The sequence below is a fragment of the Lissotriton helveticus genome, chromosome 5_1 (genome assembly GCF_964261635.1).
Source record: "Lissotriton helveticus chromosome 5_1, aLisHel1.1, whole genome shotgun sequence".
In the NCBI taxonomy this organism is placed as follows: Eukaryota; Metazoa; Chordata; class Amphibia; order Caudata; family Salamandridae; genus Lissotriton; species Lissotriton helveticus.
In genome coordinates, this window is record NC_136065.1 from 1,481,709,570 (window position 1) to 1,481,737,222 (window position 27,653).

The window sequence follows — 27,653 nt, forward strand, 5'->3', positions numbered from 1 at the left end:
AAAATCTGAAATCCTCCCCAATCTTACTGACCAAGAAACACCCCTGCTCCTGTTAATATAAACCACTGCAATGAAACTGAAGTGAATGCATTGAATGGTTAGTCTAAGAGAACAAGACTAATCCTAGTAACATCTGGATTAACCACTAACCTTAGATCCAGAGCACCAGCGTAAAGCTCTTCAATTCCTTGTCAGCCGCAGTAAGCACTATATAAATGCAACTACAATACAATACAAGGCATAACCATCTTGCCCCACAGTAATACCATAAAACTCAGCATTCGGGCAGTTGATTGCAGCTCATACAGGCTGCATAATAATTCCCTTTTAATGGTTAACAATTTTACACTCACATAAAACAGAACTAGTATGGATTATGTTCATTGTCCGGTGGTGTACCAGTCCACAGAAAGTGAAGAGGTATGGGATAACTGAAGAGATCTGCCACATGCAGCTGGCCAATGGAAGACTTTATTTAGTCCACCACTGCTGGTCCCGAAATGCTACGTACTATGACCACTCCTTGACATCAATCAGACAGGTGTTTCTCAACAGATCTCTCCATCATTTCTTCCTCTAAACTATGGCTGCTCAGGACCATAAACTTTAAACAAAATGTTGCAGAATGGACAACCAGTGAAGTAACCAGTTAAGTAGCCTATGATCATAAATAACACCATAAAAAGACCTAGAGAGCTGCTCAAAGCTGTGTTTACTATAAAAACATAAACTGTGCCACTGTCTCACACAAATCATCACCTATCACATTACTAAGCAATGCATCCCATGATACGATAACTGCCACTGAGGGGGTCATCACACATGGCCTAAACCACGTTCTAATTAGGACCAAGACAAAGACACCACACTTCCAACCAGACACCATACATAGTGTAACATCCTACCCATGTAGGCAAGCACTTTAGAGCCCCACGTTGCAGTAGTAAGCATTATATAAATGCTGCAGTTCAATACAATGTTCCAGTAACACAGTAAAACCTTCAACATGTCTGTGCCACTCCAAACCCACATTTGTTCCGCAAATTTGAAACTAATACAAACACTAAAGCACTTGTTACAAGTTTGATGGATTTTGGTGCAGGGATACTGTGGGCTGTAATGTCCTATTGTGGCTAGTATCCCCCCCCCCCACCAAAATCCAGCAATTACGAGTGTAATCAAAAAGAGGTGGGAACAACTGATATTTTTCTGGTCGTTTTTCTGCAATTCCAGGGAAAAATCAGCGGCCATTTTCCACCTGTTCAGGGCAGGTGGAATATATCAGTGAGAGGGTTGTTGTCATGCAAGGTTTGGGGGGAACTAGTCCTCTGTAGCGTTAGTCTACTTATAATGGCCCAGGGTGGAATTCCTTCTCCCTCCCACCACCCAGAAAGTTAATGGTCCACGTAGGATATCAAAATTCGCAATGAGAGCTTAATTGCGGAAATCGGGGTTTTTCCCACTTTTACCATTTGTATATTATCAATGCCTGTTTATTAGCATGCTATACTCATTCTTCGTCGTGGCCAAAGATGGAGAGAAAATCATATATGATATTGTTAGACCTGGCATCCTTGGCGTGGTTTACCCTGTCTTTTTGCCTCTGCCTCCTGTATTTTTTACGCTGTGCTGGATTTCATTTTTGCTTGTCTAGATGCATTGGGCACTTTGCCACTGCTGATCAGTGTAAAAGTGCAAGTGCTCCCTGTGTAAATTGTTATTGTAAATTGGTTATCCATGATTGGCATATTTGTATTACCAAGAAGTCCCTAGTAAAGTGCACTGAGTGTGCCAGGGCTGGTGATACAATTGCTACTAGTGGGCCTGCAGCACTGATTGTGCCACCCACAGGAGTAGCCCTAACATGGTGCCTCAGGCCTGCCACCGCAGTGCCTGTGTGCAGTCTGTGAACTGCCATGTCCTCCTGGTCAGTGTCCCCACTGACCAGGCCTAACCCTCCCCTTTCTGTGCACATTAGTCACCCCTATGGAAGGCCCAAGGTACCCCCTTGGGAAGGGTGCAGTGTATGTGAAAGGTAGCCTTGCGCTCCGAAACATGTTGACACCCTGATGGTTGATATACCCTAATACGTATACTATCAACCAGATTCTGCACCCTTTTATCAATACCAGCCGGGGACATAATAAATAATTGTTCGCCCACGTGCCAGGTATTTTTATCCACCCTTTTATCACCTCACTCACTCCCCTTAGTACACACACACCCTCACATAGCTCACTACTTAGTGCTCCTACGTAGTCGTTTGTCGTAGCACGCCGCTTCCCGTAGAGGGACGCGAAGGCCCCGATGATGAAGCATGACACCAAGGGGCCTGTTGGTGTGTGAGGGGCATTTAAACAACACTGTGTGTTCCCCATCACTTTAGGGATCACAAACACCCCCCTCCCCCCTTCTGAGTGGATTCTACTTTGTTTATTCGTATTGCCCAGGGAGACCGAATCCACTTCTCTCTCTCTCTCCCCCCTTTTGTTATACCTTGTGAAAGGTAGAGCATGTAGTTGTGCAGGTGACATGCTCTGGTAGTGAATGACAGCCATTTTCGTTTTTTACTATTGGAAGGCTACCTTGCCCATAGGCTATCATGGGGAATGCTGGCTACAGTGGCTACCAGCATATCTTCACATAGGAGCAAGGTAGGACATAAAAGTCTGTTATCCCTGAACTCAGAATTTAATAACACATCTTTTAGGAAAGGTGTTTTTTAAATCCTGTGTTTGAGAACAGCACTTTTAGAAAGTTGCTGTTCTCTTGTCTGACCTTTCTGTGTGCCTTGGCCTGTTTGTGAATTGACTGTCTGGTCTGAGAATGAAAGGGGCTGGGGAGTCCCCATGAGGTTGGCTGAGTCAGCCCTAGGCTGAATGACTGCATCTGCATCTTGAGTGGTGGGAGGGGATAGCACCTGGGCATGAAAAGGGCTGTGCCTGCCTTCCACAATGCGGGCTCCACCTCCTGCTGGGCGGCTCACGACACTGCCCCTCTCTCTGAAAGGAAAGGAGAGGTCAGGAAAACAAAGTGCTCAGGGAACCCCCAGAACTGGTTCAGACCGGGCTCAGAGCCCTCCTGCACAAAGGGAACAAAGACTTTTAGGGGTATACGTACAGGACCTCAGACTACAGACAATTAGATCATCCTGGAATCAAGAAGGAACCTCTACAAGGAGAAAGCTGAAACTGAAGAAGGAAGACTGACCTGCTGTTGTTTTGCTGCCAAGAAGAGGGGAAGGGCTTTGCTTTGTGCTGTGTACCCTTGCTTGAAGGAATCTCCAAGGACCTGAGAAGAGCTAGCTCCCTGTTAAGAAGTCCCAGGAACAAAAGGACTTCACCCCCGGCTTCCCTGAACTCTGCTGAGAGAGTTCTGTCCTTGCTAGAGGTTTGGGCTAGTAGTGGTGCCTCTGGAAGTTGTACCTGTGTTGGGAAGCTGGAATCCAAGATTTTAAAGACTTTCTGCAAGTTTTCACGCATCGCTTGCTTGCGGAGTGCATCCCCGTCAGTGCGAGGAAATTCCCGCTGCTACGAAGGTCTAGACCGCCGCTGGGCCTGTTGCCGCTGCCAGAGCCGTCGCATCCTTCGTTTGCGGGATGCACCCGACCAGTGTGGGAAGATTACCATCGCTGCGAGCATCTTCGCAGAGCTGGCCGTCACTGGGTGAGATCGACGCACCGCTTGCTTGCGGACCGCATCACGTCGCTGCGAGAGTTGTCGCAGAGCCATCGCATCGAGGGGCCGCACGATTAGATGATCATCGCTGAACCGCGCATCGTCGCCGCACCGGAGATCGTCGCTGCCCCAAAGATCGTCGCATCGTCCCTTTTGCGAGCCGCTTCCACGAAAACCTGTGCACTGGAATCCACGCAAGGTATCGCATCCCTCCCCGTACAGACCGGAGTCACCGCAACACGCACGCTACATCGAGCGGGGTTGTTGCATCGCCTCCCCAGAGTCTCAGGAGTGACGCATCGCTTGCTTTCCATCGCAACAGCTTTTCACTTGGAACTTTGTTACAGTTAAAGGTACTGTTGGCTAAAACGTGACGCAGCTGTGGATTTTTTTAACACAACCTTAAGAACTCTTTTGAAACCATATTCTTGAACTGTGTATGTTGGATTTTTGTCGTTTTGGTCTTGTCTACTTTAGATTAAATACCTTTATTTTCTAAACTGTTGTGGAGTCCATTTGTGGTGTTTTCACTGTGTTACTGTGAGTGTTGGTACAAATACTTTACACATTTCCTTTGATAAGCCTGACTGCTCGTGCCAAGCTACCAAGGGGGTGAGCAGGGGTTATCAAAAGAGTGTATCCTCCTTACCCCGACTAGAAGCAAGGGTCCCTATTTGGACAGTGGTACCTACCTCTGCCAACTAGAGAGCCCCAGTTCTAACATTGGTGGCAGCGGTGGGATTTGAACTTGTATTTGTACTAGACCCACAGTGATTGGTGTACATCACTAGTGAGTGCAGACCACTACGCCACCGCATACTACGTTTTTTTTCGGGGTTGATTCTATTTTTGAGTAACTCTTCAAAGCCTCATGTCTGTGAATGGAAAGGCACCCAGTGTGGAAGCAGAATTGGAGTTTGTAATTGAAGATTTGTATTCCTACAAAGTTACACAGCTCAGACAATTTTGCAACAAGTTTGAGTGCCCCAAAAAGAGCGGCTTCAGGAAGGAAGAGCTGCAGAGCATCTCGAAGGCCTGGTGGGAGGCCCAAGAGGGAAATGATGCAAGTGGAAGGGGGGGTTTCAACCCCAGGATTTGCCAGAGGGCAGACCAAACTCAGGGGCTGGCAGTCACCACTCCAGCCGGGGCCTTACCCCAGAAGAGTTAGAAGAGAATCAAAGAGTAAGAGACTATGACTTGGAAGTCATGAGATTAAAGATGAAGCAATTGGAAATGGAGAAGGAGAGAGAAAAGGCTGTGGGGGAGAGCACTAATGCCTGTGCCTTGGAGGAGAAGAAATTGCTGTTGGCTCATGAGTTGAGCATGAGGGAACTGGATATCAAGGCCAAGCAGGTGGATTCCAGTTCAAATGGTGGAGCGCACTGCCAGTGTAGGGGGTAAAGAATATATTCCCAAGGATCTGGTACAGAATTACCATAGAAGTGAGGATATGCATGCCTGATTTACTTCTTATGAGATTGCATTAAGAATGAATGATGTGCCTGAACAGCATTGGGGAGGGCCTGTGGAAACCTTTTGAAGCTTCTGGGAGGAGTGCTCTAGAGCCCTTAGAGTTAACAGGTACCATGACCTACCCCGATATGAAGGAGGCCCTATGTCTCAGGTATGGATTTACTCCAGAGCAGTACAGATTGCAGTTTAGGAACTCTAAGAAGAAAGAGTCTGGGACTTGGATGGAGTGTGTGAATTTGTACTCGCGTGCACTGGAAGGTTGGATGAAGGGCAGCAAAGTAACTGATTACAGGGGGTTGTTGCATTTAATTAGTTGGGAGCACTTGAGTAGTCTTGTGTTCCAGAGCTGTGCCAGCATCTTTTAGACAGCAAGCTGACAGACCCCGTTGAGCTTGCTAAGAAGGCGGATCGCTGGACCAGTACCAGGGTCCACCGAAGAATTGTGGGTACCACAGCCAAAGGTGGGCAGGGTCCCCAGCAGAAGAGTGAGGGGGACAAGGTAACCAAAAGGAGTTCCCTCAAGGGCCCCAAAAGAAATCCCAACCCCCCAGACCTAGACAGCCATGGCCCCCTAGGGGCTGGCGGGACAACAGGGACAACAGGGGTCCCCCTACTAGCTATCACTGCAATGAGGTGGGCCACTTTGCTCCTAAATGCCCCAAAAACTTCCAGCATCCACTGGTGCTCCAGCCCCAGTGTTAGCCAGTTTAGCTTTGGGAGGGGGTTCATTTTCAGTAGAGAGGAGGGACTAGCAGTCGTGACCCTTGTCTCCCTAGGAGACCAAGAGATGGTCCAGAATACCTGCCTGCCAGCTAACACTAAGAAATATGGGCAGAAGGTGACCATCAATGGGAGGGAGATAGAGGCTCTGAGAGACACAGGAGCCAGGTAACATCCGTGAGGTGTCAGTGGGTGTCTGAAGAGCAGGTCATTCCCAATGTATTCCACCCCATTATTGCAGCTGACAACTGAGTGCGCCTCTGCAAAGTAGCGCAGTTCCCTTTTGAGTGGGGGGGGTCTCAGGTCTCTTGAAGGTTGTTGTACGTCCATCCATGCCTGTAGACTGTCTGCTAGGTAATGACCTGGAGGGTTCCCCGTGGAAGGAAGTGGAACACCAGGCTCATTTGGAGATGTTGGGTCTGCCTGAGTGGGTCTGTGTGACCACTCGATCTTTGGCAGCCAGTAGGGGTGATTCAGCAGAACTGGAGTCTGAAACAGTGGTCCAGGAACCTGCCAGGAGAGGAGGCAGGGGCGCGGGAAACCAGCCCCAGCCGTTCCCATGGTCCAAGAAGGTACAGAACATGAGGGGGATGCCCTGAAACCTACAGGGGAACAGGTGGCTGAACTGGGAGACCTACCTGAGCTGACCCATTGGCAGCAAGTAGTTGGTCACTCCAGGGAGGAATTCTGCAAGGTGCAGAAGGAATGCCCTTCTCTCATTGGTGTGCAGCAACAGGCTGCAGACCAGGCAGCAAGTTGAGCGTCCAAGGATCATCTCCTTTACTGGGAAGATGATTTGCTTTATAGTTAGCCTAAGTTCACTGACCCCGGTGCAGCCCGTGTGCTGGTGGTACCCGTGAGGAACTTCCTAATTGGTCTGGCTCATGACGTGCCTCTCGCAGGACATCTGGGGCAAGACAAGACCTTCCAAAGGCTTGTCACCCACTTCTATTGGCCCCAGATGAAGAAGCACGTCGGTACCTTTTGTAGATCTTGCCAGACATGTCAGGCCAGTGGCAAGAGCAGAGGGAAGTGCAAGGCACCCCTCCAACCCATTCCTGTGGTGAGTACCCCTTTCGATTGGGTGGGCAGCGACATTGTGGGGCCACTGGACCCCAAGACAGCCTTAGGCAACAGTTTCATCCTGGTCTTGGTGGACCATGCCACCCGGTACCTGGAAGCAGTCCCTCTCAGGACAATCACAGCACCCGTGGTAGGCCGTGCATTAATGGGGATTTTTTCCCATTTGGGTTTCCCCAGAGAGTTGGTCTCCGACTGGGTTACCAACTTCATCTCTAGGCACATGACGTCTCTGTGGGAGGATTGTGGGGTAAGGTTGGACCCGGCCCCACGGCGTGGTCCTAACCCTCCCCGCATGGCGGGCTCAGGACGACAACGGCCCTCCATCAGACCCCGGGCGCCCCTTGGCCCGACCTTACACGAACTACCAACGAGAGCAACCCCCCTGACACACCATCGCTCTCCTCCCCTGGAACATGGCGGACCCAGCATATCCCCAACCCTACCGGCCCGACGCCATCCTGGGCCCATCACGTTACGAGCACAAGGCCTCGTCTGACTCCATCTTGGACCACCATGTCCCGAGCACGTGGCCTCGGCCCCGGCCAAGGCCCCAGCGAAGCCCCGACATCGAGGCACCAAGATCCCCCCGGGTGGTAGAGTGGCCACTCCAAAGATCCTAGAGGAGGGAAGTTTCGATGGCCCTCCAGTTGTCCCCGGACGCCTGGTATCGATCGGCCTCCGGCCTCCCTGGGCGCTGGCTCCACCCCCCTGCTGGGTGTCTGGACACCACCATCCCGGCCCCTCTGACCCCCAGGTGAGAGGGTCCGGACATCAAAGGACTCCAGTCCTATATCTGGGCCAGCCCCGGAGTAGGACGGCAGTTGTATCCTGGAGTCAAGAGCCCTGCTGACGCTGTCGCGGCTGACCCGAGAAGAACTCAGTTACCCTGAAGCCTGAACCATCCTTGGAGCCTGCTGGCGCTGCCGTGGCCCACCTTCGCTGAACCATCTTTGGAGCCTGCTGGCGCTGCCGCGGTCCACCTTGGCTGAACCATCTTTGAAGCCTGCTGGCGCTGCCGCGGTCCATCTTCGCTGAACCATCTTTGGAGCCTGCTGGAGCTGCCGCGGTCCATCTTCGCTGAACCATCTTTGGAGCCTGCTGGCGCTGCCGCGGCCCATCTTCGCCGAAACCATCTTTGGAGCCTGCTGGCGCTGCCGTGGCCCATCTTCACCGAAACCACCTCGAGGCATGCTGGCGCTGCCGCGGCTCGACCCCTCGGAACCCCCCGGCTCGAGGATTGAGAGCTGTGCGCAGGGTATCCCTTCCTTCCCTCGTACTGAGACTGTCCCCTTACCCTGTCCCTTATTTACGAGACTTTTCAGATCCCTCGATCTACCTGTATATATCGATGAAGACAAGCAACCTTTATTCCTGATAAAGCCTAAGAACTTATCCTCTTGTGTGGTGTCCATTTGTAGTGGTGTGGTTACTCTGCTGTACGATCCTAGGAGATTGCCCTCACCCAGGAGGCCTCTCGATACCGCTCGGCTCCTTCTAGACGGAGGGGTGGACTCAGGGGTGGTCAGTCAGACATCTTCTGCCTCCCCTGGGATCGCCTTTCTAACATTGGTGGCAGGCGGTGCGATCTGAGCCAACGCAATTCGTACAGAGAATGAGCTAACCACTACCGAGAAAAACACACCGCAAACATGACTACTCAGGAAACAAGACCGACTGCAGAATTCCGGAAAGAGAAAATGGAAGAGTATAGTCATAAGGAGTTGAAACAATTCTGCAAAGATCTGGGCATCGCTACCACTGGCCTGAGCACCAAGGAAGACTTTAAACTGGCCCTACAAGCATGGGTGGAAGCCGGAGACTCGCCACCCCGGAATGAAGATAACCCGTCCCCGAACGGAAGTCCGGAGACCAACGCGCCCCCGGCGGGGGAAAGACCTGCAAACCTAGACACGGGCCTCTCCCACGAAGACGCCCGAGAACGAGAGAGGAACAGGCTGCACGAACTAGACCTAGCCCGACTCCGGCTAGACAGAGAACTACAGCTGGCCGAGAAAAAAATAGCCCTCGAGCAACTACGACTAGAGGGAGACCTGGAGGAGAAACGAAGACAAAGAGAACTCGAAGAAAAGAGACTCACGTACGAGCATGAGCGTGGCTTAAAGGAACTGGAGCTCAAGGCCAAGACAAATGAGGCCAACGCCTCCGGGGGCGAGACTTCGCTCCCTCCGGTGGACACGAAGGTGTAGATACCCAAGGATGTCGTCAAAGAGTACTATAAGAACGACAACATCCAACAATGGGTCAAAGCCTATGAGGTAGCCATGACCGCTCATCGAGTACCCCTCAAGGACTGGGGCGCCGGCTTACGGGGGAAGTTCGTCAACGAAGGGAGGGACGCTCTGCTAGAGCTTCCCGATGCCGAGATGACCTCGTATGAACACATGAAAACCGCCCTCCTCACTCGCTATGGACTCACCCCCGAAATGTACCGGCAGCGATTCCGAGACTGTAAAAAAATCCCCGGTACCACCTGGGTGGAATACGTGAACATTTTTAGCAGAGCCTTCGAGGAGTGGATCAAAGGCAGTCAGGTCACCACCTTCCAGCAGTTGGCCGACCTCATTATATGGGAACATCTTTCCAACAACTGCTTCATCGAACTCCGGCAGCATCTACTCGACAGCAAACTGAGGGAACCACGAAAACTTGCTGTTGAAGCGGATAGATGGGTGAGCACCCGAGTCCCCCGGAGCCCGATGGGAGACTACGGCAGGGGATCCCCGGGGAACCACCGACCACGAGGCGGTGGAGGAGGCCAGAGCAGGGGCCGAGACGCCCCCGCAGGGTCCTTCCCTACCTCCACTTCGCCACCCCTGGGCCGAGGGGGGGCCCCTCCTGCACGGCAGGGGCCCAGCCCCAAGGTTACTTGCCACAGATGCCAGCGGCTGGGTCACTATGCTAATGACCCTCTCTGCCCGATGAACCAGCGACCAGGCACCACCGGTCCTCCAAACCGCCAGATCATGGCCACCGCCCTGGGTGAAGAAGGAGGCGAGGAAGAGGACGAAGTCCCCGAACAGACCGAGTGGGAGCCCGCAGCTATATCCTCGGTGTGCCTGGGCGAAAGAGACATGATCCCCCGAGCCCCGATCCCAGGCAACACCCAGAAGTACCGCCAGTGGGTCACCATTAATGGACACCGGGCTGAAGCCCTCCGTGACACGGGAGCCAGTGTGACGGCGGTCCGCTGCCATTTGGTGACCCCTGAACAAATCCTGCCCAACATCCTGTGCCCAGTAAGGTCGGCGGACAACTCCGAGAGCTTGTGCCAGATGGCACGCATTCCCTTCGAGTGGGGAGGGTTGTCGGGCATGCTGAAAGTGACTGTCCGGGACGATGCCCCTGTGGACTGCCTCCTCGGGAACGACCTGGAAAGTTCCCCCTGGGCCCATGTCGAGAGGAGAGAGCATCTGGGGATGCTCGGCCTGCCCGAGTGGGTCTGTGCGACCACTCGAACCATGACCGCCCGGGCCTCCGCCCCGAACGAAGACACCCCACCTGATGAACCGGAGTGGCCGGCACCTCCGCCGCCCGCCGTCTCCGAGGACGCCAACACTGAAAACGGGCCCCAGGAATTCGACGCTGAAGATCTCACCGAGCTCGGCCACCTTCCAGAACTAGCTCAATGGCGCCAAGAAGGTGGCCCCACCCGCGAACAGTTCCGACAGGAACAGAAAACTTGTCCCTCCCTTGAGGGAATCCGTCAACAAGCCGCCACTCAAGCCGCCGGAGACCCCCTCGGGGTCCCACTGGGTCTATTGGGACCACGACCTCCTCTACAGCGAACAGAAGATTGCCGAACTGGGGGCCGGCCGGGTGCTGGTGGTCCCCCTCCGATTCCGAGACTTTCTCCTGAACCTGGCACATGACGTGCCCCTCACCGGGCACCTAGGGCAGGACTAAGCATGAGCGGATTTTGCGTATTGGCAATCCGCGGATTTGCGGATTTGCGGATTTGCGTATTTCGAAAATACGCAAAATCCGCGGATCCTAGCGTATTTTTTTTTTGTGTGTTCGCACGGGTTTCTGCAAGTTGGCGAGGGTTTTGTTGTACAAAACGCTCGCGAACGTGCAGAAACCCGTGCGAACACAATGTGCCTGGGTATTGCGCTCGTGAAAGTCAAGGATGCAAAGTCTATCCAGCATCACAGCTGATTTTCGACAGTAAATTTAGGAAGAAGGCACATCTGCCCAGCCTTGACAACGCTTACGATTGTTTTTGGGCTGATGAATGAGTCACTGAATTTAAGCTTCAACTAGGGCACATGCTTTATTGATATCTGTAAGTGCTTCCTGTTGAGGTTTAATTTTTGTGCCAGGACCATCGTGCCAGAATGAACCCTGCCCTTCATATTTATTCAAGAAGACGCCACCGTTTTGTGCCATACCTCTACTCAACTGGAGTACTTTCTACTGGATAATCATCAGTAAGTGCTACCTCGTTGGGTAAATGTATAGTGCTTTTACTATACTACAGCTTCCTAAAGTGCCAGAGAGTTGTCTACAGCGACCATGTGTGTGTTACTATGCAATCGCCCCGAAGGGCGCAGGGGTCCCTTGGGTGAGCTGCTGCTGTAATTTACAATGGCGCCAGCAAGCTGCCAGCGCCGTTGTAAAATAGTTACAAAGTTAGCTTGCACAGGAAGCACTTAGATAAAATAAAGCAGCACCTGCTTCGTTTTATCTAGTGGTTCCTGTGCAAGCTAACTTTGTAACTATTTTACAACGGCGCTGGCAGCTTGCTGGCGCCATTGTAAATTGTGGGGGTTCAACTTTTGAACCCGATACGTCCGCGCGGATTTTTTTCCGGATTTCGTGGGAAATCCGTAAAATACGCGTATTGCGGATTCCCCAAAAATCCGAAAAATCCGTGGGCGTAACGGATTTACCGCTCACACTTAGGCAGGACAAGACCTACAGCCGCCTGGTGACCCATTTTTACTGGCCGAAAATGCGCAACGACGTGAATAACCACTGCCGAACATGTCCGACCTGCCAAGCCAGCGGGAAGAGCGGGGGAGAATCAAAGCCCCGCTCCAGCCTTTTCCCGTGGTCACCACTCCCTTCGAGTGAGTGGGGATCGACATCGTGGGGCCCCTGGACCCCCGCACCTCTCAGGGGCACCGCTTCATCCTCGTCCTGGTGGACCATGCCACCCGCTATCCAGAAGCCATCCCCCTCCGCACCATCACGGCCCCCGTGGTGGGTCGAGCGCTAATGGGGATTTTCTCCAGAGTCGGCTTCCCCCGAGAGGTCGTGAGCGATCGGGGCACCAACTTTATATCTAAATATATGCGGTCCCTGTGGCAACAGTGCGGGGTCACATATAAGTTCACCACCCCGTATCACCCCCAAGGAAATGGACTGGTAGAACGGTTTAACCGAACCTTGAAGGGGATGATCAAGGGCCTCGAAGAGCCGCTACGACGCAAATGGGATGTCCTACTGCCCTGCCTCCTGTTCGCCTATCGAGAGGTGCCCCAGAAGTCCCTGGGGTTCAGCCCTTTCGAACTGTTGTATGGGCATCCTGTCCGAGGCCCCCTCAGCTTGGTCAAAGAAGGCTGGGAGACGGCTGCCCAAGATGCACCCCCGGACGTCTACCGGTACCTCCTGACCCTCCGCAACCAGACTCGGAAGTTCCGGGAACTTGCCGAGGCCAACCTTGAGTCCAGTCAGGAAGAAATGAAACGCTGGTATGACCAGAATGCCTCGTCCATTGAGTTCGAGCCGGGCCAGCAGGTCTGGATCATGTCCCCGGTCGAACCTTGCGCCCTCCAGGACAAATGGACGGGGCCCTTCAAAGTGGTGGAGCGCAAGAGCCCCGTCACTTACTTGGTGGACATGGAATCCCCCCGGAACCCCCTCCGGGTTCTGCACGCCAACAGGCTCAAGCCTCACTTTGCCCGCACCGAACTGAGCCTACTGCTAGCTACCGATGACGGAGCTGAAGACGACTCCGAGCCTCTACCAGATCTCCTGAGCACCACCGAGAAAGACGGCTCCGTCAAAGGGGTCACGCTCTCCTCTACCCTGACCCCAGAACAGCACCAGGACTGCCAGAAGCTGCTGGGACAATTTGCAGACCTCTTCTCCCTCACTCCCGGAGTCACCCGGTGGTGTGTGCACGATGTAGACACTGGGGACAGCCCGCCTGTACGACACCGGGCTTTTCGAGTTCCCGACCGAGTTCGGGCCTGCATTCAGTCCGAAGTGGCCAAGATGCTGGCTCTGGGGGTAGTCGAACCCTCAAACAGTCCCTGGGCCAGTCCCGTGGTCCTGGTCCCTAAAGCCGCCGCCCCCAGTGCCCCCCCGGAGCTCAGGTTCTGTGTCGACTACCGGGGGCTGAATGCCGTCACCAGGACCAACGCCCATCCCATCCCCCGGGCGGATGAACTGATCGATCGCCTGGGGGCCGCCAGGTACCTCAGCACCTTCGACCTCACGGCCGGGTATTGGCAGATCGGCCTCACCCCTGGTGCCCAAGAGCGATCTGCCTTCTCGACCCCTGATGGCCACTACCATTTCACCGTGATGCCCTTTGGCATGAAAACCGCCCAGGCCACCTTCCAGAGACTCGTGAATAGAGTGCTGGCGGGGCTAGAAGAGTTCAGTGCCGCGTATCTGAATGATATTGCAGTATACAGCCTCGACTGGGACGAACACCTGACCCACCTCTGGGGGGTCCTGACGGCCCTCCGACGGGCCGGACTGACAATAAAAGCCAGCAAGTGCCAGATAGGCCAAGGGTCTGTGACCTATCTGGGGCACCAAGTAGGGAGCAACCAGGTGGCTCCCCTCCACCGAAGATTGACGCCATCCGGGCCTGGGAGCCCCCGGTCCCCCAGACCGCAGTCCGAGCCTTCCTGGGGCTCACCGGATATTATCGGCGGTTCATAAAGAACTATGGGAGCATTGTGGGGCCCCTCACAGAACTAACCTCCAAGAGACTCCCCCACAAGGTACACTGGACCCCCGAGTGCCAAGCGGCCTTCGAAACACTAAAAACTGCCATGTGCACCGCCCCTGTGCTCCAGGCCCCTGACTACAGCCGAGAGTTTGTGGTCCAAACAGACGCCTCGGAGCACGGCATTGGGGCGGTCCTCTCAAAAGTGAACCCTGACGGAATCGAACTTCCCGTGGCCTTCATCAGTCGGCGCCTGCTGGCTAGGGAACAACGATGGAGCACCATTGAGAGGGAAGCCTTCGCCGTCGTGTGGGCCTTAAAGAAGCTCAGGCCCTACCTCTTCGGCACCCACTTCCGGGTGCAGACCAACCACCGGCCTCTGCGGTGGTTGATTCAGATGTGGGGTGAGAACCCGAAGCTACTACGATGGTCCATCTCCCTCCAAGGGATGGACTTCACTGTGGAGCATCGCCCTGGCAACGACCACGCCAATGCTGATGGCCTGTCGCGGTTTTTCCGCCTCGGCGAGGAGACCCCCCAAGAAGATGGGTGACTCTCCCCTGCCTTCAGCTGGGGGGGACGCGTGTTGGACCGGGCCCCACGGCGAGGTCCTAACCCTCCCCGCATGGCGGGCTCAGGACGACAACGGCCCTCCATCAGACCCCGGGCGCCCCTTGGCCTGACCTTACACGAACTACCAACGAGAGCAACCCCCCTGACACACCATCGCTCTCCTCCCTTGGAACATGGCGGACCCAGCATATCCCCAACCCTACCGGCCCGACGCCATCCTGGGCCCATCACGTTACGAGCACAAGGCCTCGTCCGACTCCATCTTGGACCACCACGTCCCGAGCACGTGGCCTCGGCCCCGGCCAAGGCCCCAGCGAAGCCCCGACATCAAGGCACCAAGATCCCCCCCGGTGGTAGAGTGGCCACTCCAAAGATCCTAGAGGAGGGAAGTTTCGATGGCCCTCCAGTCGTCCCAGGACGCCTGGTATCGATCGGCCTCCGGCCTCCCTGGGCGCTGGCTCCACCCCCCTGCTGGGTATCTGGACACCACCATCCCGGCCCCTCTGACCCCCAGGCGAGAGGGTCCGGACATCAAAGGACTCCAGTCCTATATCTGGGCCAGCCCCGGAGTAGGACGGCAGTTTTATCCTGGAGTCAAGAGCCCTGCTGACGCTGTCGCGGCTGACCCGAGAAGAACTCAGTTACCCTGAAGCCTGAACCATCCTTGGAGCCTTCTGGCGCTGCCGCGGCCCACCTTCGCTGAACCATCTTTGGAGCCTGCTGGCGCTGCCGCGGTCCACCTTCGCTGAACCATCTTTGGAGCCTGCTGGAGCTGCCGCGGTCCATCTTCGCTGAACCATCTTTGGAGCCTGCTGGCGCTGCCGCGGCCCATCTTCGCCGAAACCATCTTTGGAGCCTGCTGGCGCTGCCGCAGCCCATCTTTGCCGAAACCATCTTTGGAGCCTGCTGGCGCTGCCGCGGCCCATCTTCACCGAAACCACCTCGAGGCCTGCTGGCGCTGCCGCGGCTCAACCCCTCGGGACCCCCCGGCTCGAGGATTGAGAGCTGTGCGCAGGGTATCCCTTCCTTCCCTCGTACTGAGACTGTCCCGCTACCCTGTCCCTTATTTACGAGACTTTTCAGATCCCTCGATCTACCTGTATATATCGATGAAGACAAGCAACCTTTATTCCTGATAAAGCCTAAGAACTTATCCTCTTGTGTGGTGTCCATTTGTAGTTGTGCGGTTACTCTGCTGTACGATCCTAGGAGAGTGCCCTCACCCAGGAGGCCTCTTGATACCGCTCGGCTCCTTCTAGACGGAGGGGTGGACTCAGGGGTGGTCAGTCAGACATCTTCTGCCTTCCCTGGGATCGCCTTTCTAACAGGTAACTTATAAGTTCACCACTGCTTACCACCCGCAAGGAAATGGGTTGGTTGAAAGGTTCAACTTCACCCTGAAAGGTATAATTATGGGCCTAGCAGGGCCCATGAGATGGAAGTGGGACGTCTTTCGACCATGCCTGTTGTTTGCCTACAGGGAGGTGCCTCAGAAGTCCTTAGGGTTCAGTCCCTATGAACTGCTGTATGGCCACCCTGTTAGAGGACCTCTCACACTGCTGAAGGAGGGGTGGGAGAAATCCCGTGGGAAAACCCCCCAGGACGTGTTCAGCTATGTGCTGGCCTTCCGCAACTAGACACAACTCTTCAGGAAACTCACTCAGGAGGACCTAGAAGCTAGCCAGGAAGAAATGAAAAGATGGTACGACCAGAATACCACTCTGGTCGAATTTCAACCTGGGCAGAAAGTGTGGGTGATGGTGCCAGTGTAGCCTTGTGCGCTCCAAGAAAAGTGGACTGGGCCATATGAGGTGGTGGAGCGCAAGAGCGAAGCAACCTACCTGGTTAACTTGAAGACTCCCAGGCAGCCCCTAAGAGTCTTGCATGTGAACCGCCTCAAACCCCACTTTGAGAGGTCTGAATTGACAATGCTCATGGCTACAGATGCTGGAACGGAAGAAGATAGTGATTCTCTCCCTGACCTCCTGGCAGCCAAGGAGCAAGATGGGTCAGTGGATGGTGTGGTCCTCTTGCCCACCCTGACCCAAGAACAGCAGAGGGACTGTCGCCAGGTGTTGGGTCAGTTTGCCTCCTTGTTCTCCCTGACCCCAGGTGTCACCAATTGGTGTGTCCATGATGTGGACACTGGAGATAGTCTGCCTGTGAAACAGAAATTTTACAGGGTAGCTGACAAGGTCAGGGTCAGCATCAAGGAAGAGGTTTCCAAGATGTTGGTGCTAGAGGTAATTAAGCCCTCCAGCAGCCCCTGGGCTAGCCCAGTGGTCTTAATGCCAAAAGCTGCTGCGCCCGGTGCCACTCCAGAACTCCGGTTTTGTGAGGACTACCGTGGGCTCAATACGGTCACCAAGACTGACGCACACCCCATCCTAGAGCTAAAGAGTTCGTGGATCAGTTGGGAGCTGCCCAGTACCTCAGTATGTTTGCTTTAACGTCTGGGTACTGGCAGATTTTCTTAACTGAGGGGGCGAAAGAGAGATCTGCATTCTCAACGCCAGAGGGGCACTTCCAGTTCCGAGTCATGCCCTTTGGGTTGAAGAATGCCCCTGCCACATTCCAGAGACTCGTTAACCAGGTACTGACCGGGCTGGAGGAATTTAGCACCGCATACCTGGATGACATTGCTGAGTTCAGCTCCACTTGGGAAGAACACTTGCAACACCTCTGTGAAGTGTTGAAGGCTCTGCAAAGGGCAGGCCTCACTATCAAGGCCAGCAAGTGCCAGATAGGGAAGGGATCTGTGGTGTATTTGGAACACCAGGTGGGGAGCGGCCAGGTGGTGCCCCTACAGGCGAAGATTGATACCATTCTGGCTTGGGAGTCTCCCAAGACCCAGACAGAGGTGAGAGCCTTATTAGGTCTCACTGGGTATTACCAACGGTTTGTCAAGGGATATGGCACCATCGTAGCCCCCTTGACGGAGCTGACTTCAAAGGAATAGCCCAGGAAAGTGAATTGGACCAATGCCTGTCAAACTGCTTTTGATGCCCTGAAGACAGCCATGTGCACAGCACCTGTGCTCAAGGCACCTGACTTCTCCAGTGAGTTCATAGTACAGACAGATGGTTCAGAGCATGGTGTGGGAGCAGTACTCTCACAAATCAACAACGAGGGCTGGGACCAACCTGTAGCTTTCATTAGTAGGAGGCTACTCCCCAGGGAGCAGAGGTGGAGTGCAATTGAAAGGGAAGCTTTAGCTTTTGTCTGGGCTCTGACGAAGCTGAGGCCCTAACTGTTTGGGTCTCACTTCCATGTTCAGACAGACCACATGCCCCTCAGATGGGTAATGTAGATGACGGGTGAGATCCCAAAACTGTTGAGGTGATCCATCTCCCTACAGGGAATGGACTTTATGTTGGAACACCGCCCTGGCTCAGAACACGCCAATGCTGATGGTCTGTCCATGTTTTTCTTCCTTAGTGAAGAGAACTCCAAAGAGGGTGGGTACTTCTCCCCACTTTCAGCTGGAGGGGACACGTGTTGGACCTGGCATCCTTGGCGTGGTTTCCCCAGTCTTTTTGCCTCTGCCTTCTTTATTTTTGACGTTGTGCTGGATTTCGTTTTTGCTGGCATAGATGCTTTGGGCACTTTGGCACTGCTGATCAGTGTCAAAGTGCAAGTGCTCTCTGTGTAAATTGTTATTGTAAATTGGTTATCCATGATTGGCATATTTGTAGCACCAAGAAGTCCCTAGTAAAGTGCACTAGGTGTGCCAGGGTTGGTGATACAAATGCTACTAGTGGGCCTGCAGCACTGATTGTGCCACCCACAGGAGTAGCCCTAAAATGGTGTCTCAGGCCTGCCACCACAGTGCCTGTGTGCAGTCTGTGAACTGCCATGTCCTCCTGGTCAGTGTCCCCACCGACCAGGCCGAACCCTTCCCTTTCTGTGCACATTACTCAACCCTATGGAAGGCCCAAGGTACCCCCTTGGGCAGGGTGCAGTGTATGTGAAAGGTAGAGCATGTACTAGTGCAGGTGACATGCTCTGGAGGTGAATGACAGCCCATTTTCATTTTTCACTATTGTAAGGCTACCTTGCCCATAAGCTATTATGGGGAATGTTGGCTACAGTGGCTACCAGCATATCTTCCCATAGGAGCAAGGCAGGACATAAAAGTCTGGTATCCCTGAACTCAGAATTTAATAACACATCTTTTAGGAAAGGTGTTTTTTAAATACTGTGTTTGATAACAGCCTTTTTAGAAAGTTGCTGTTCTCTTGTCTGACCTTTCTGTGTGCCATGGCCTGTTTGTGAATTGACTGTCTGGTTTGAGAGTGACAGGGGCTGGGGAGCCCCCAGGAGGTTGGCTGAATCAGCCCTAGGCTGAATGACTGCATCTGCATCTTGAGTGGTGGGAGGGGATAGCACCTGGGCCTGAATAGGGCTATGCCTGCCTTCCACAATGCTGGCTCCACCTCCTGCTGGGCGGCTCACAACCCTGCCCCTCTCTCTGAAAGGAAAGGAGAGGCCAGGAAAACAAAGTGCTCAGGGAACACCCAGAACTGGTTCAGACCGGGCTCAGAGCCCTCCTGCACAAAGGGAACAAAGACTTTTAGGGGTACCCCAGACTACAGAAAATTAGATCATCCTGGATTCAAGAAGGAACCTCTGCCAAGGAGAAAGATGAAACTGAAGAAGGAAGACTGACCTGCTGTTGCTCTGCTGGACTGACCTGCTGTTGCTTTGCTGCCAAGGAGAGGGGAAGGACTTTGCTTTGTGCTGTGTCCGCTTTCTTGAAGGAATCTCCAAGGGCCTGAGAACATCTGGCTCCCTGTTAAGAAGTCCCAGGAACAAAAGGACTTCACCCCCAGCTTCCCTGAACTCTGCTGAGAGAGTTCTGTCCTTGCTAGAGTGCTTGGGCCAGTTGTGGTGCCTCTGGGAGGTGTACCTGTGTTGTGAAGCGGGAAACCCCCTCACTCGCTTGCGGAGTTCATCCTCCTCAGTGCGAGGAAATTCACGCCACTACGAAGGCCCAGATCGTTGCAGCGCCTGTTGCCATTGCCAGAGCCATCGCATCCTTCGTTTGCGGGACGCACCAGACCGGTGCAGGAAGATTAGCATCGCTGCGAGAATCATCGCAGAGCCGGCCGTCACTGGGTGAGATCGTCACACCGCTTGATTGCGGACTGCATCAAGTTGCTGCGAGAGTCGTCGTAGAGCCAACGCATCGAGGGGCCGCGACAGTAGAAGATCGTCGCTGAACCACGCATCGTCGCTACACCGGGGATCGTCGCTGCCCCAAAGATTGTCGCATCGTCCCTTTTGTGAACCGCTTCCTCGTAAACCTGTGCACCGGAATCCACGCAAGATATCGCATCCCTCCCCGTACAGACCGGAGTCACCGAAACACGCCCGCTACATCGAGTGGGGTTGTCGCATCGCCTCCCCAGGGTCTCAGGAGTGACGCATCGCTTGCTTTTCATCGCTACAGCTTTTCACTTGGAACTTTGTCGCATTTCAAGGTACTGTTGGCTAAAACGTGACACAACTGTGGAGTATTTTAACGCAACCTTAAGAACTCTTTTGAAACCATATTCTTGAACTGTGTATGTTGAATTTTTGTCATTTTGGTCTTGTCTAGTTTAGATTAAATACCTTTATTTTTCTAAACTGTTGTGGAGTCCATTTGTGGTGTTTTCACTGTGTTACTGTAAGTGTTGGTACAAATACTTTACACATTGCCTTTGATAAGCCTGACTGCTCGTGCCAAGCTACCAAGGGGGTGAGCAGGGGTTATCTAAAGATGTATCCTCCTTACCCTGACTAGAAGCAAGGGTTCCTATTTGGACAGTGGTACCTACCTCTGCCAACTAGAGACCCCCAGTTCTAACAGATATCATGTCACTCTACGTGAGCGTAGCCATCATCAGGTCAACAGGTACAGTGTCACTGAGACAAAGGGGCCTGAGGGGACCACCATCCCAATAGTGTCTTTCTTCTACTACCTCATTGTACTTTTACGAAGTCTACATAATTCTGGTGTTTTACTCACGCTGACTTGTACTGAATAACATTCTTGTATTTATGAAGACTCTTTTTTCCCAACAGGTACAGGACTCTGACAACTAAGAGAAATATTTGGCTCTGCCTCTTGGCCTGTTGGCTAGTATCTTTCGTCGTGGGACTGGTACCGATGTTTGGCTGGAACAACAGTGCAACCATACAAACAAATGACTCCTCCTTCATTCAATGCCGCTTCACCACTGTGATGAGCATGGATTATATGTTCTACTTCAATTTCCTTGGCTGGGTCCTCCTGCCTTTGCTTCTGATTTCAGGCTTGTACCTTGAAATATTCTACCTGATCCGGAAGAACTTAAACCGAAGCATGACATCAAGGAGAAGCGGCACTTTTTATGGCAGGGAATATAAAATTGCAAAATCTCTAGCATTGGTCCTGTTCCTCTTTGTTCTCTGTTGGATGCCCATTTCGCTCATCAATTGTTTGTTATTCTTTTGGCCACACATTTGTCAGGGTAAAGCTTTCATTTATGCACTTTATTGCAGCATCCTCCTGTCTCACTCCCACTCGGCCATGAACCCTGTGGTGTATGCTTTCAAAATACAGAAGTTCAGAGAAACCTACAAGGACATTGTCTGCAAGGTCGTCTTTAGGAGGGGTGGCGAATCCTTGAGTATTAGTGAAGAGAACTCGTTAGATCCCATATCTTAGCTGTGAACTATGGATTGACTTTCGGTGGTGACCACTTCACATGGACAGTGGATGATACACTCAGAGCCCAGATTCTGGGCGAAATCCCTTAATCTCCCTATGCCTACCAAAAATGAATGTGTCCTTGTGTAATGCAACTAGTGTTCAGGTCGAGTTTGCGCTATATAAAAACTGCGGCAAAAAAAATCTTGCAAAGAAACTGGAAAGAAAAAAAATGAATTGTCAAGTGCATTCAGTGATCAATAGTTTAATCCCTCAGGCGAAGGAGGTCAAGGGAACTCCCTCACACTGTTCTTTTACATCGAAACAAACTTCATGCAGTTCGTGAGAGGGCTGAAAGCACGGCAATTCCACGGAACACTCCTTAACTAAACATTGACAACAGTCATGCAAACGCCTCTACTGTAACGTCGCCTTTGCCTGCCCACTGACGGAGATTTGAAGCAGACCACAGTGAGACAATATGAGCAGCAGACTCAAATGACGAATTCAATAAAAATAAAAATAAATCCTTTAAAAAGTACTTCGGTTCACAACTTAGATCATATCCTTAGATTTGGGCATTGGCATTTAAACCTGACAGAATAAAGGGGCAGTGGAATTTGAGCTTAGAGAAAGCAAAGTGTAAACAATATTGCTCAGAAATAGTAAAATACACTTTTGTTCTGTTTCACGATGTAGTGCACGCAGGGGCGCAACTAGGTCTTAATTTGGGGGGGGGGCTAACATGGCAAATGAAGGGGCGTGGCTAATGTTAATCAATGGGGCGGGGCTAAAATGTCAGATAAACGGGATCGATTAATGCTCAGGTCAAGTGGAGAAAACATGCAACCCTAAAATTACCCCCTCGCAACCCAAAACCCATTACCACCCTGAACCCTGAAATCATCCACCTAGAACCCCAAACCCACGCCGATCCCTAAAATTACACCCTTACCCCCCAAAACCCATACCCACCCTGAACCCTAAAATTACCTCTGGCTCCCCAAAACCCATACCCGCACTGATCCCTAAAATTACACCCTTGCCCCCCCAAATCCATTACCACCCTGAACCCCAAAATTACCCCCAGGCACCCCAAAACCCATACCCACCCTGAACCCTAAAATTACCCCCTGGCACCCCAAAACCCATTACCACTCTGGACCCTAAAATCACCCCCTTGAAGCCCAGAAACTCATACCCGCGCTGATCCCTAAAATTACACCCTTGCCCCCCAAACCCATACCCACATTGAACCTTAAAATTACCCCTGGCACCCTAAAACCCATACCCATGCTGAACATTAAATTCTCCCCCTGGCACCCCAAAACCCTGTGGCGTCACTGGGGTTGGTGTCACCCGGTGCGGGTAACTCATGGTGTCACCCCCTCACGACTTACCGCATGGACCACCTCTGTCAGAAATGTACGGCGCTAGGTACTGTCTTACTCCCTCTAGCTCCTTCTCTCTGACTAGCTCCCTCTCTCTGTCTTACTCCCTCTAGCTCCCTCTGGTTCCCTCTCTCTCTGTCTTACTCCCTCTAGCTCCCTCTCTCTCTCTCTTACTCCCTCTAGCCCCCTCTCTCTTACTCCCTCTAGCTCCCTCTCTCTCTCTCTTACTCCCTCTAGCTCCCTCTCCCTGTCTAGCGCCCTCTAGCTCTCTCTCACTCTGTCTTACTCCCTCTAGATCTCTCTCTCACTCTGTCTTACTCCCTCTAGATCTCTCTCTCTCTCTGTCTTGCTCCCTCTAGCTCCCTCTCTCTCTCTTACTCCCTCTAGCTCCCTCTCTCTGTCTAGCTCCATCTCTCTCTGTCTTACTCCCTCTAGCTCCCTCTGTCTCCCTCTCTCTCTTACTCCATCTGTCTTCCCTGGATTTGTATAAACAAGAGTGCGATCAACAGGTTGCACTGTAGTGAAAAGCAAGCTGAAATTTGGAACTGGTTCACTGAAAAACTGAAGACTGTGCAAGATACTGAAAAATAGGAAACCATGCACCCTCAGGTGAGCTAGGCTGCTATAGAGTTGCCTTGTGAGCAAAGAAAATTGTAGTCAAGAATTGCAGATCTCCTGCGAGACGCTGGCGAGTGTGAACAGCATGAGGAACAAGCTTGCACAGGGAGCGACAGTAAAGGTGAGAGCAGATGTGAGGCTGCAGTGCAGATTGGTGTCAGCCCATGTGTTGGTGTCACCCGGTGCGGTCCGCACTCCCCGCACCCACCTAGTGACGCCACTGCCAAAACCCATACCCACCCTGAACCCTAAAACTGCCCCCCTGCTCCCCTGACACTCGAAAACCCACACCCACCCTGAAACCTAAAATGTCCCCCCCTCACAAACCCAAAACCCATACCCGCACTGAACCCTAAAATGAACCCCATGGCACCCCAAAACCCATACCCACTCTGAATCCTAAAATTGCCCCCCTGACACCCGAAAACCCATACCCACCCTGAACCCTAAAATTAACTCCATAGCACCCCAAAACCCTTAACCACCCTAAACCTTAAAATTACACCCTGGCACCCCAAAACCCATACCCACCGTGAACCCTAAAATTGCCCCCTGACACCCGAAAACCACACCCACCCTAAACTCTAAAATGTCCACCCCCTCATACCCTAAAACTCATACCTGCCCTGAACCCTAACAACCCCATGGCCCCCTAAAACCCATTACCACCCTAAACCATGAAATTACCCCCTGGCACCCCAATTCCCATACCCACCCTGAACCCTAAAATTACCCCAGGAGCCCCAAAACCCATGCCCTCCCTGAACACTAAAATTACACCTGGCACCCCAAAACCCATTACCACTCTGACCCCCAAAATTACCCCTGGAACCCTAAAATTACACCCTTGCCCAACAAAATCCATACCCACCCTGAACCCTAAAATTACCCCTGGCACCCCAAAACCCATACCCACGCTGCACCCTAATATTACCCCTGGTTCCCCAAAACCCATACCCACCCTGAAGCCTAAAATTACCCCTGGCACCCCAAAACCCACATCCACCCTGAACGCCTAAATTACCCCCTGGCCCCCATACCAGTCCTGAACCCTAAAATTGCCCCCTGGCACACCAAAACCCATTACTACCCTAAAATTATCCCTGGCACCCTAAAACCCATACCCACTCAGAATCCTACAATTACCCCCTGGCACCCCAATTCGTAACCCACCCTGAACCCTAAAATTACCCACTAGCACCCCAAAAAATGAACACTACAAACTTACACTACATATTCATATTCGGAGGGGACTCTCCTCTTTAGAGAAAGATACATGGCCCTGTTCACCATTTATCTGGTGAGGTGCGCTGTGGATGTGAATTCCCTACAAGTGCATGGACAGCAGGGGGAATGGGATGTCCAGTGCAAGTGAAGCTTTTCATTTGTAAATTAATTCCTTCTGGCGTCATAGCCCAGGGTTTGCGGTCTGTGCACTTGTATGGAATACACATCCATACAAGTGCACAGACAGCAAACCCTGGGATATGACACCAGCAGAAATTCCTTTACAAAGGAAAAGCGTCACCTGCACTGGCCAGCCCTTTCCCCCTGCTGTGTGCATCTTCCCACTCCCACCCCATGCTGAACACATCAAGTGCTTAGGTGAAATCCCTGCCTTCAGGCAAGGATATCACCTCGGCGCTAGTAAAGGAAAACAAGAGGGGGGGGCTGGGGGTTTACTTGATACTGTTCAGAGGCTGGCTGGCTCGGGCTGCCGGGCCTCTCAGAATGCATCAATAACAATGACATTCTCAGCTCCGATGCGCAGTCATCTCAGTGCGTGTCAATTAGCCCGGGCTGAAGAAGACGACGGGGGGGGCTGAAGCCCGGTGAGCCCAATGGGTGTTGCGCGCCTGAGTGCACGGCGTATAGTATTTTATCAATACTGTAAGAGAATGCCTACAAGGAAACAGGATAAAAACATATAGAAAGACTGCAAACACTTTGTGGATACCTGTTACAAACTCACGGCCTTTTTATAGAAATTGATGCAAATGACAGTAAATACATTGGAAACATTAAAGAACAAGTATTGACAAAGGCAATAGGAGTGGCTTTTGCGTTGTACGTGCACACAAAAGCATAAAACCTATAGTGACACATGCGCACAAGGAGACAGAGTAAGACTGTTGAAAACGTCTATGCACAACAAAATAAACATACCTGGAGGTACATATGTACACCGACAACACACAGTCTACCCAATCACAGACTCTCGTGCACAGAAACACGTGCAGGTGACCTTGCACTCCTGACAGTTTTAGTTTGTTATAACGTATAGTTAATATCAGTGAACATTGCTTACACATTTGTCAGGATCTAGTGAAAGTCTTTTTTTTTTTACCACGGAAAATGTAATTAAATCCAAATGCCTATGCCTCTTTTTCAGAAATGGTCATGAAATTCAGTGGCGGTTAGTGACCCACGAAAATGGTGAGTCAATATAGATAAAATGTAATAATATAAAATAAACATTTACATTTTAAAATGAAGAAAAAAAGTTTCACCTGCCTTTTCAGCCTGTAGCATGTCCTGTACTAGGCAGGGTATGCCCAGACTTGGGTCCCTTGCTCACTTTGCCACTGGATTCAAGCTAGCCTGGCTGATGACGGCTGTTATCTAGAAACCCGACCCAGGATGCTTGTTTACGGTCCAGGGATGACTTGGCTTGGCAGTGCGGGCTGGACTGTTCCCATGAGGCACAGGATCAAGACTGATTTGCAAATAGCTGTGTCTGAACTGGTGTGGCAAAATGAGCTACAGAACAATGATGGATTCAACCCAGATCTGTTAATCGGGATGAGTGTCCGAAAAGTTTCAGCGCTCTGTCCATCATCTCCTTGTGTTTGCTTTGTTCACCTGCCTTTTCAGCCTGCAGCATGGCCTGTCCTCAGTGTTCTCCAGCCGGCTCCTGACTCCACCAGAGCAAGGTCACTCAGCTCCTTAACCAATCCAGACACTGCTCTCATGCTGCATGAGAGTATTGTCTGGATTGGCTGCTGCGGGCACTGAAGGCCTGTATCTGCTCTCCAACTTGGCTCTCTATGACAGCAGGGATGGAGAGGTTGAATTATGCATGTCTGTTTGGCCGTAATAATTTAGCTGGCCAAACCGACATGCCCAATTCACACTGAAAAGCCACTCGCCATTGCTGCCAATCAGCAGCAATGGCACACTGGCCCTTCCCTGTCCTCTCAGTTCAGCAGAAAGCTAGATAACTAAAATGGTAATAAAATCTTTTCATTTCTATTTTGTTTTTCCAGCTTTCTGCAGCTGGGTGGGAAGGGGGGCGGCACTCTTCCGCTCCCATAGAGGAACCGCTGCTGATGAAATTACCAAAACGACAGGATGAGATTATAAGAACATTTATTGCAGAGCAGATGGTTAGAGACCCCACCAGGAGGAGAAAATACTATCCCCTATCTTTCAATGGGCATCAGCTGTTTGCATCACTGTAGCAAGTACAGAAAAAAACACACAAGGGAGAGCCTCCCTCTCTCTATCGCTGAAACACGCACACACACATATACAAACCTACACATACGAACATTTGCATGTACACACAAACATACAGGAAAATGAAGAAAATACTAACACTCAAACATACCTGACACACTCAGACACACCTACACAACCTGAAATCACAGCGAACCTGCCTCATTCTATTCAAATGGGCAGTAAAAAATAGAATACCAATCCTACCAACTTTGATAAGAATCTTGAGATTATTGGCTATCTGGAAAATCCTGCCACTGGCATTTAACTCTGGTGCTGCAATCACCCCTTCTTCTCACAATACTTTTAACCATACATTGACACCAGATTGAGGTTTCAAACCTCCTCAGCCCCCTCATCTATTGTTAAAGCATAGTGACTTTTAAGTATTGAGTGCAACAAAACTCACTTCTGGTTCATATTCAAACGACTCAGATGAACAAGATCATCACATTTAACTCTTACCAACTATACAACGTTCCTTATTTTATATTTGCTTTTATACTTTCCCTGAAGTCACAAAACCAAGAGGGACTGGAGAAGTTTTAAAGCTGTTGGTTGTAAATAGAAGCTCCACTTTCTGTTGTTTCCAAGCATTTAGAATTGGGTCCTGTAAGAGAGGGAGGGTAGAAACCTACTATGAGGAGGAGAACTTTCCTAAGGGTAATGAAGATCACTGGTAGTTCATTACCCCCATGGAAGTCCTCCTCATCATGGTCCTAACATGTGATGATGTACCCGAGTAAAAAAATCACTAATGAGACAACCGTATGCATCTGATTCAGAAATATATTTACAAAAATTCATTCATCACTGTTTTCAATACCAATTCACCAATATTGTCCGCATTTCATGAGAACAGATCTAATCTGTAATGTGACAGAAAGATATTGGAATTGGCCCAGGTAGCTGCCCTGCAGATATTTTGTAGAGAAACCCCACCAGCCTCAGCCCAAGAAGCAACTACTGCTCTGGTGAACCTGGCCACAATTCCCTCTGGTAAATCTACCTGCCTAGAA

General features: G+C 51.7%; 1 protein-coding gene across 2 annotated transcripts in view; it reads left to right on the forward strand.

Annotated features, from left to right (window-relative positions):
* The window catches only part of LOC144755496 (adenosine receptor A3-like), a 69,637-nt gene extending 47,811 nt beyond the window's left edge, over nt 1-21,826 (forward strand). The window contains exon 2 of one of the 2 annotated variants that reach the window (XM_078644476.1): nt 20,521-21,826. In XM_078644476.1, the coding sequence (XP_078500602.1) occupies nt 20,521-21,145 (625 nt within the window). In that variant the 3' untranslated portion in view covers nt 21,146-21,826. The remainder of the gene's footprint in view (nt 1-20,520) is intronic. The other variant, XM_078644478.1, reaches the window with a different exon arrangement.
* The last annotated feature ends 5,827 nt before the right edge of the window (nt 21,827-27,653 follow it).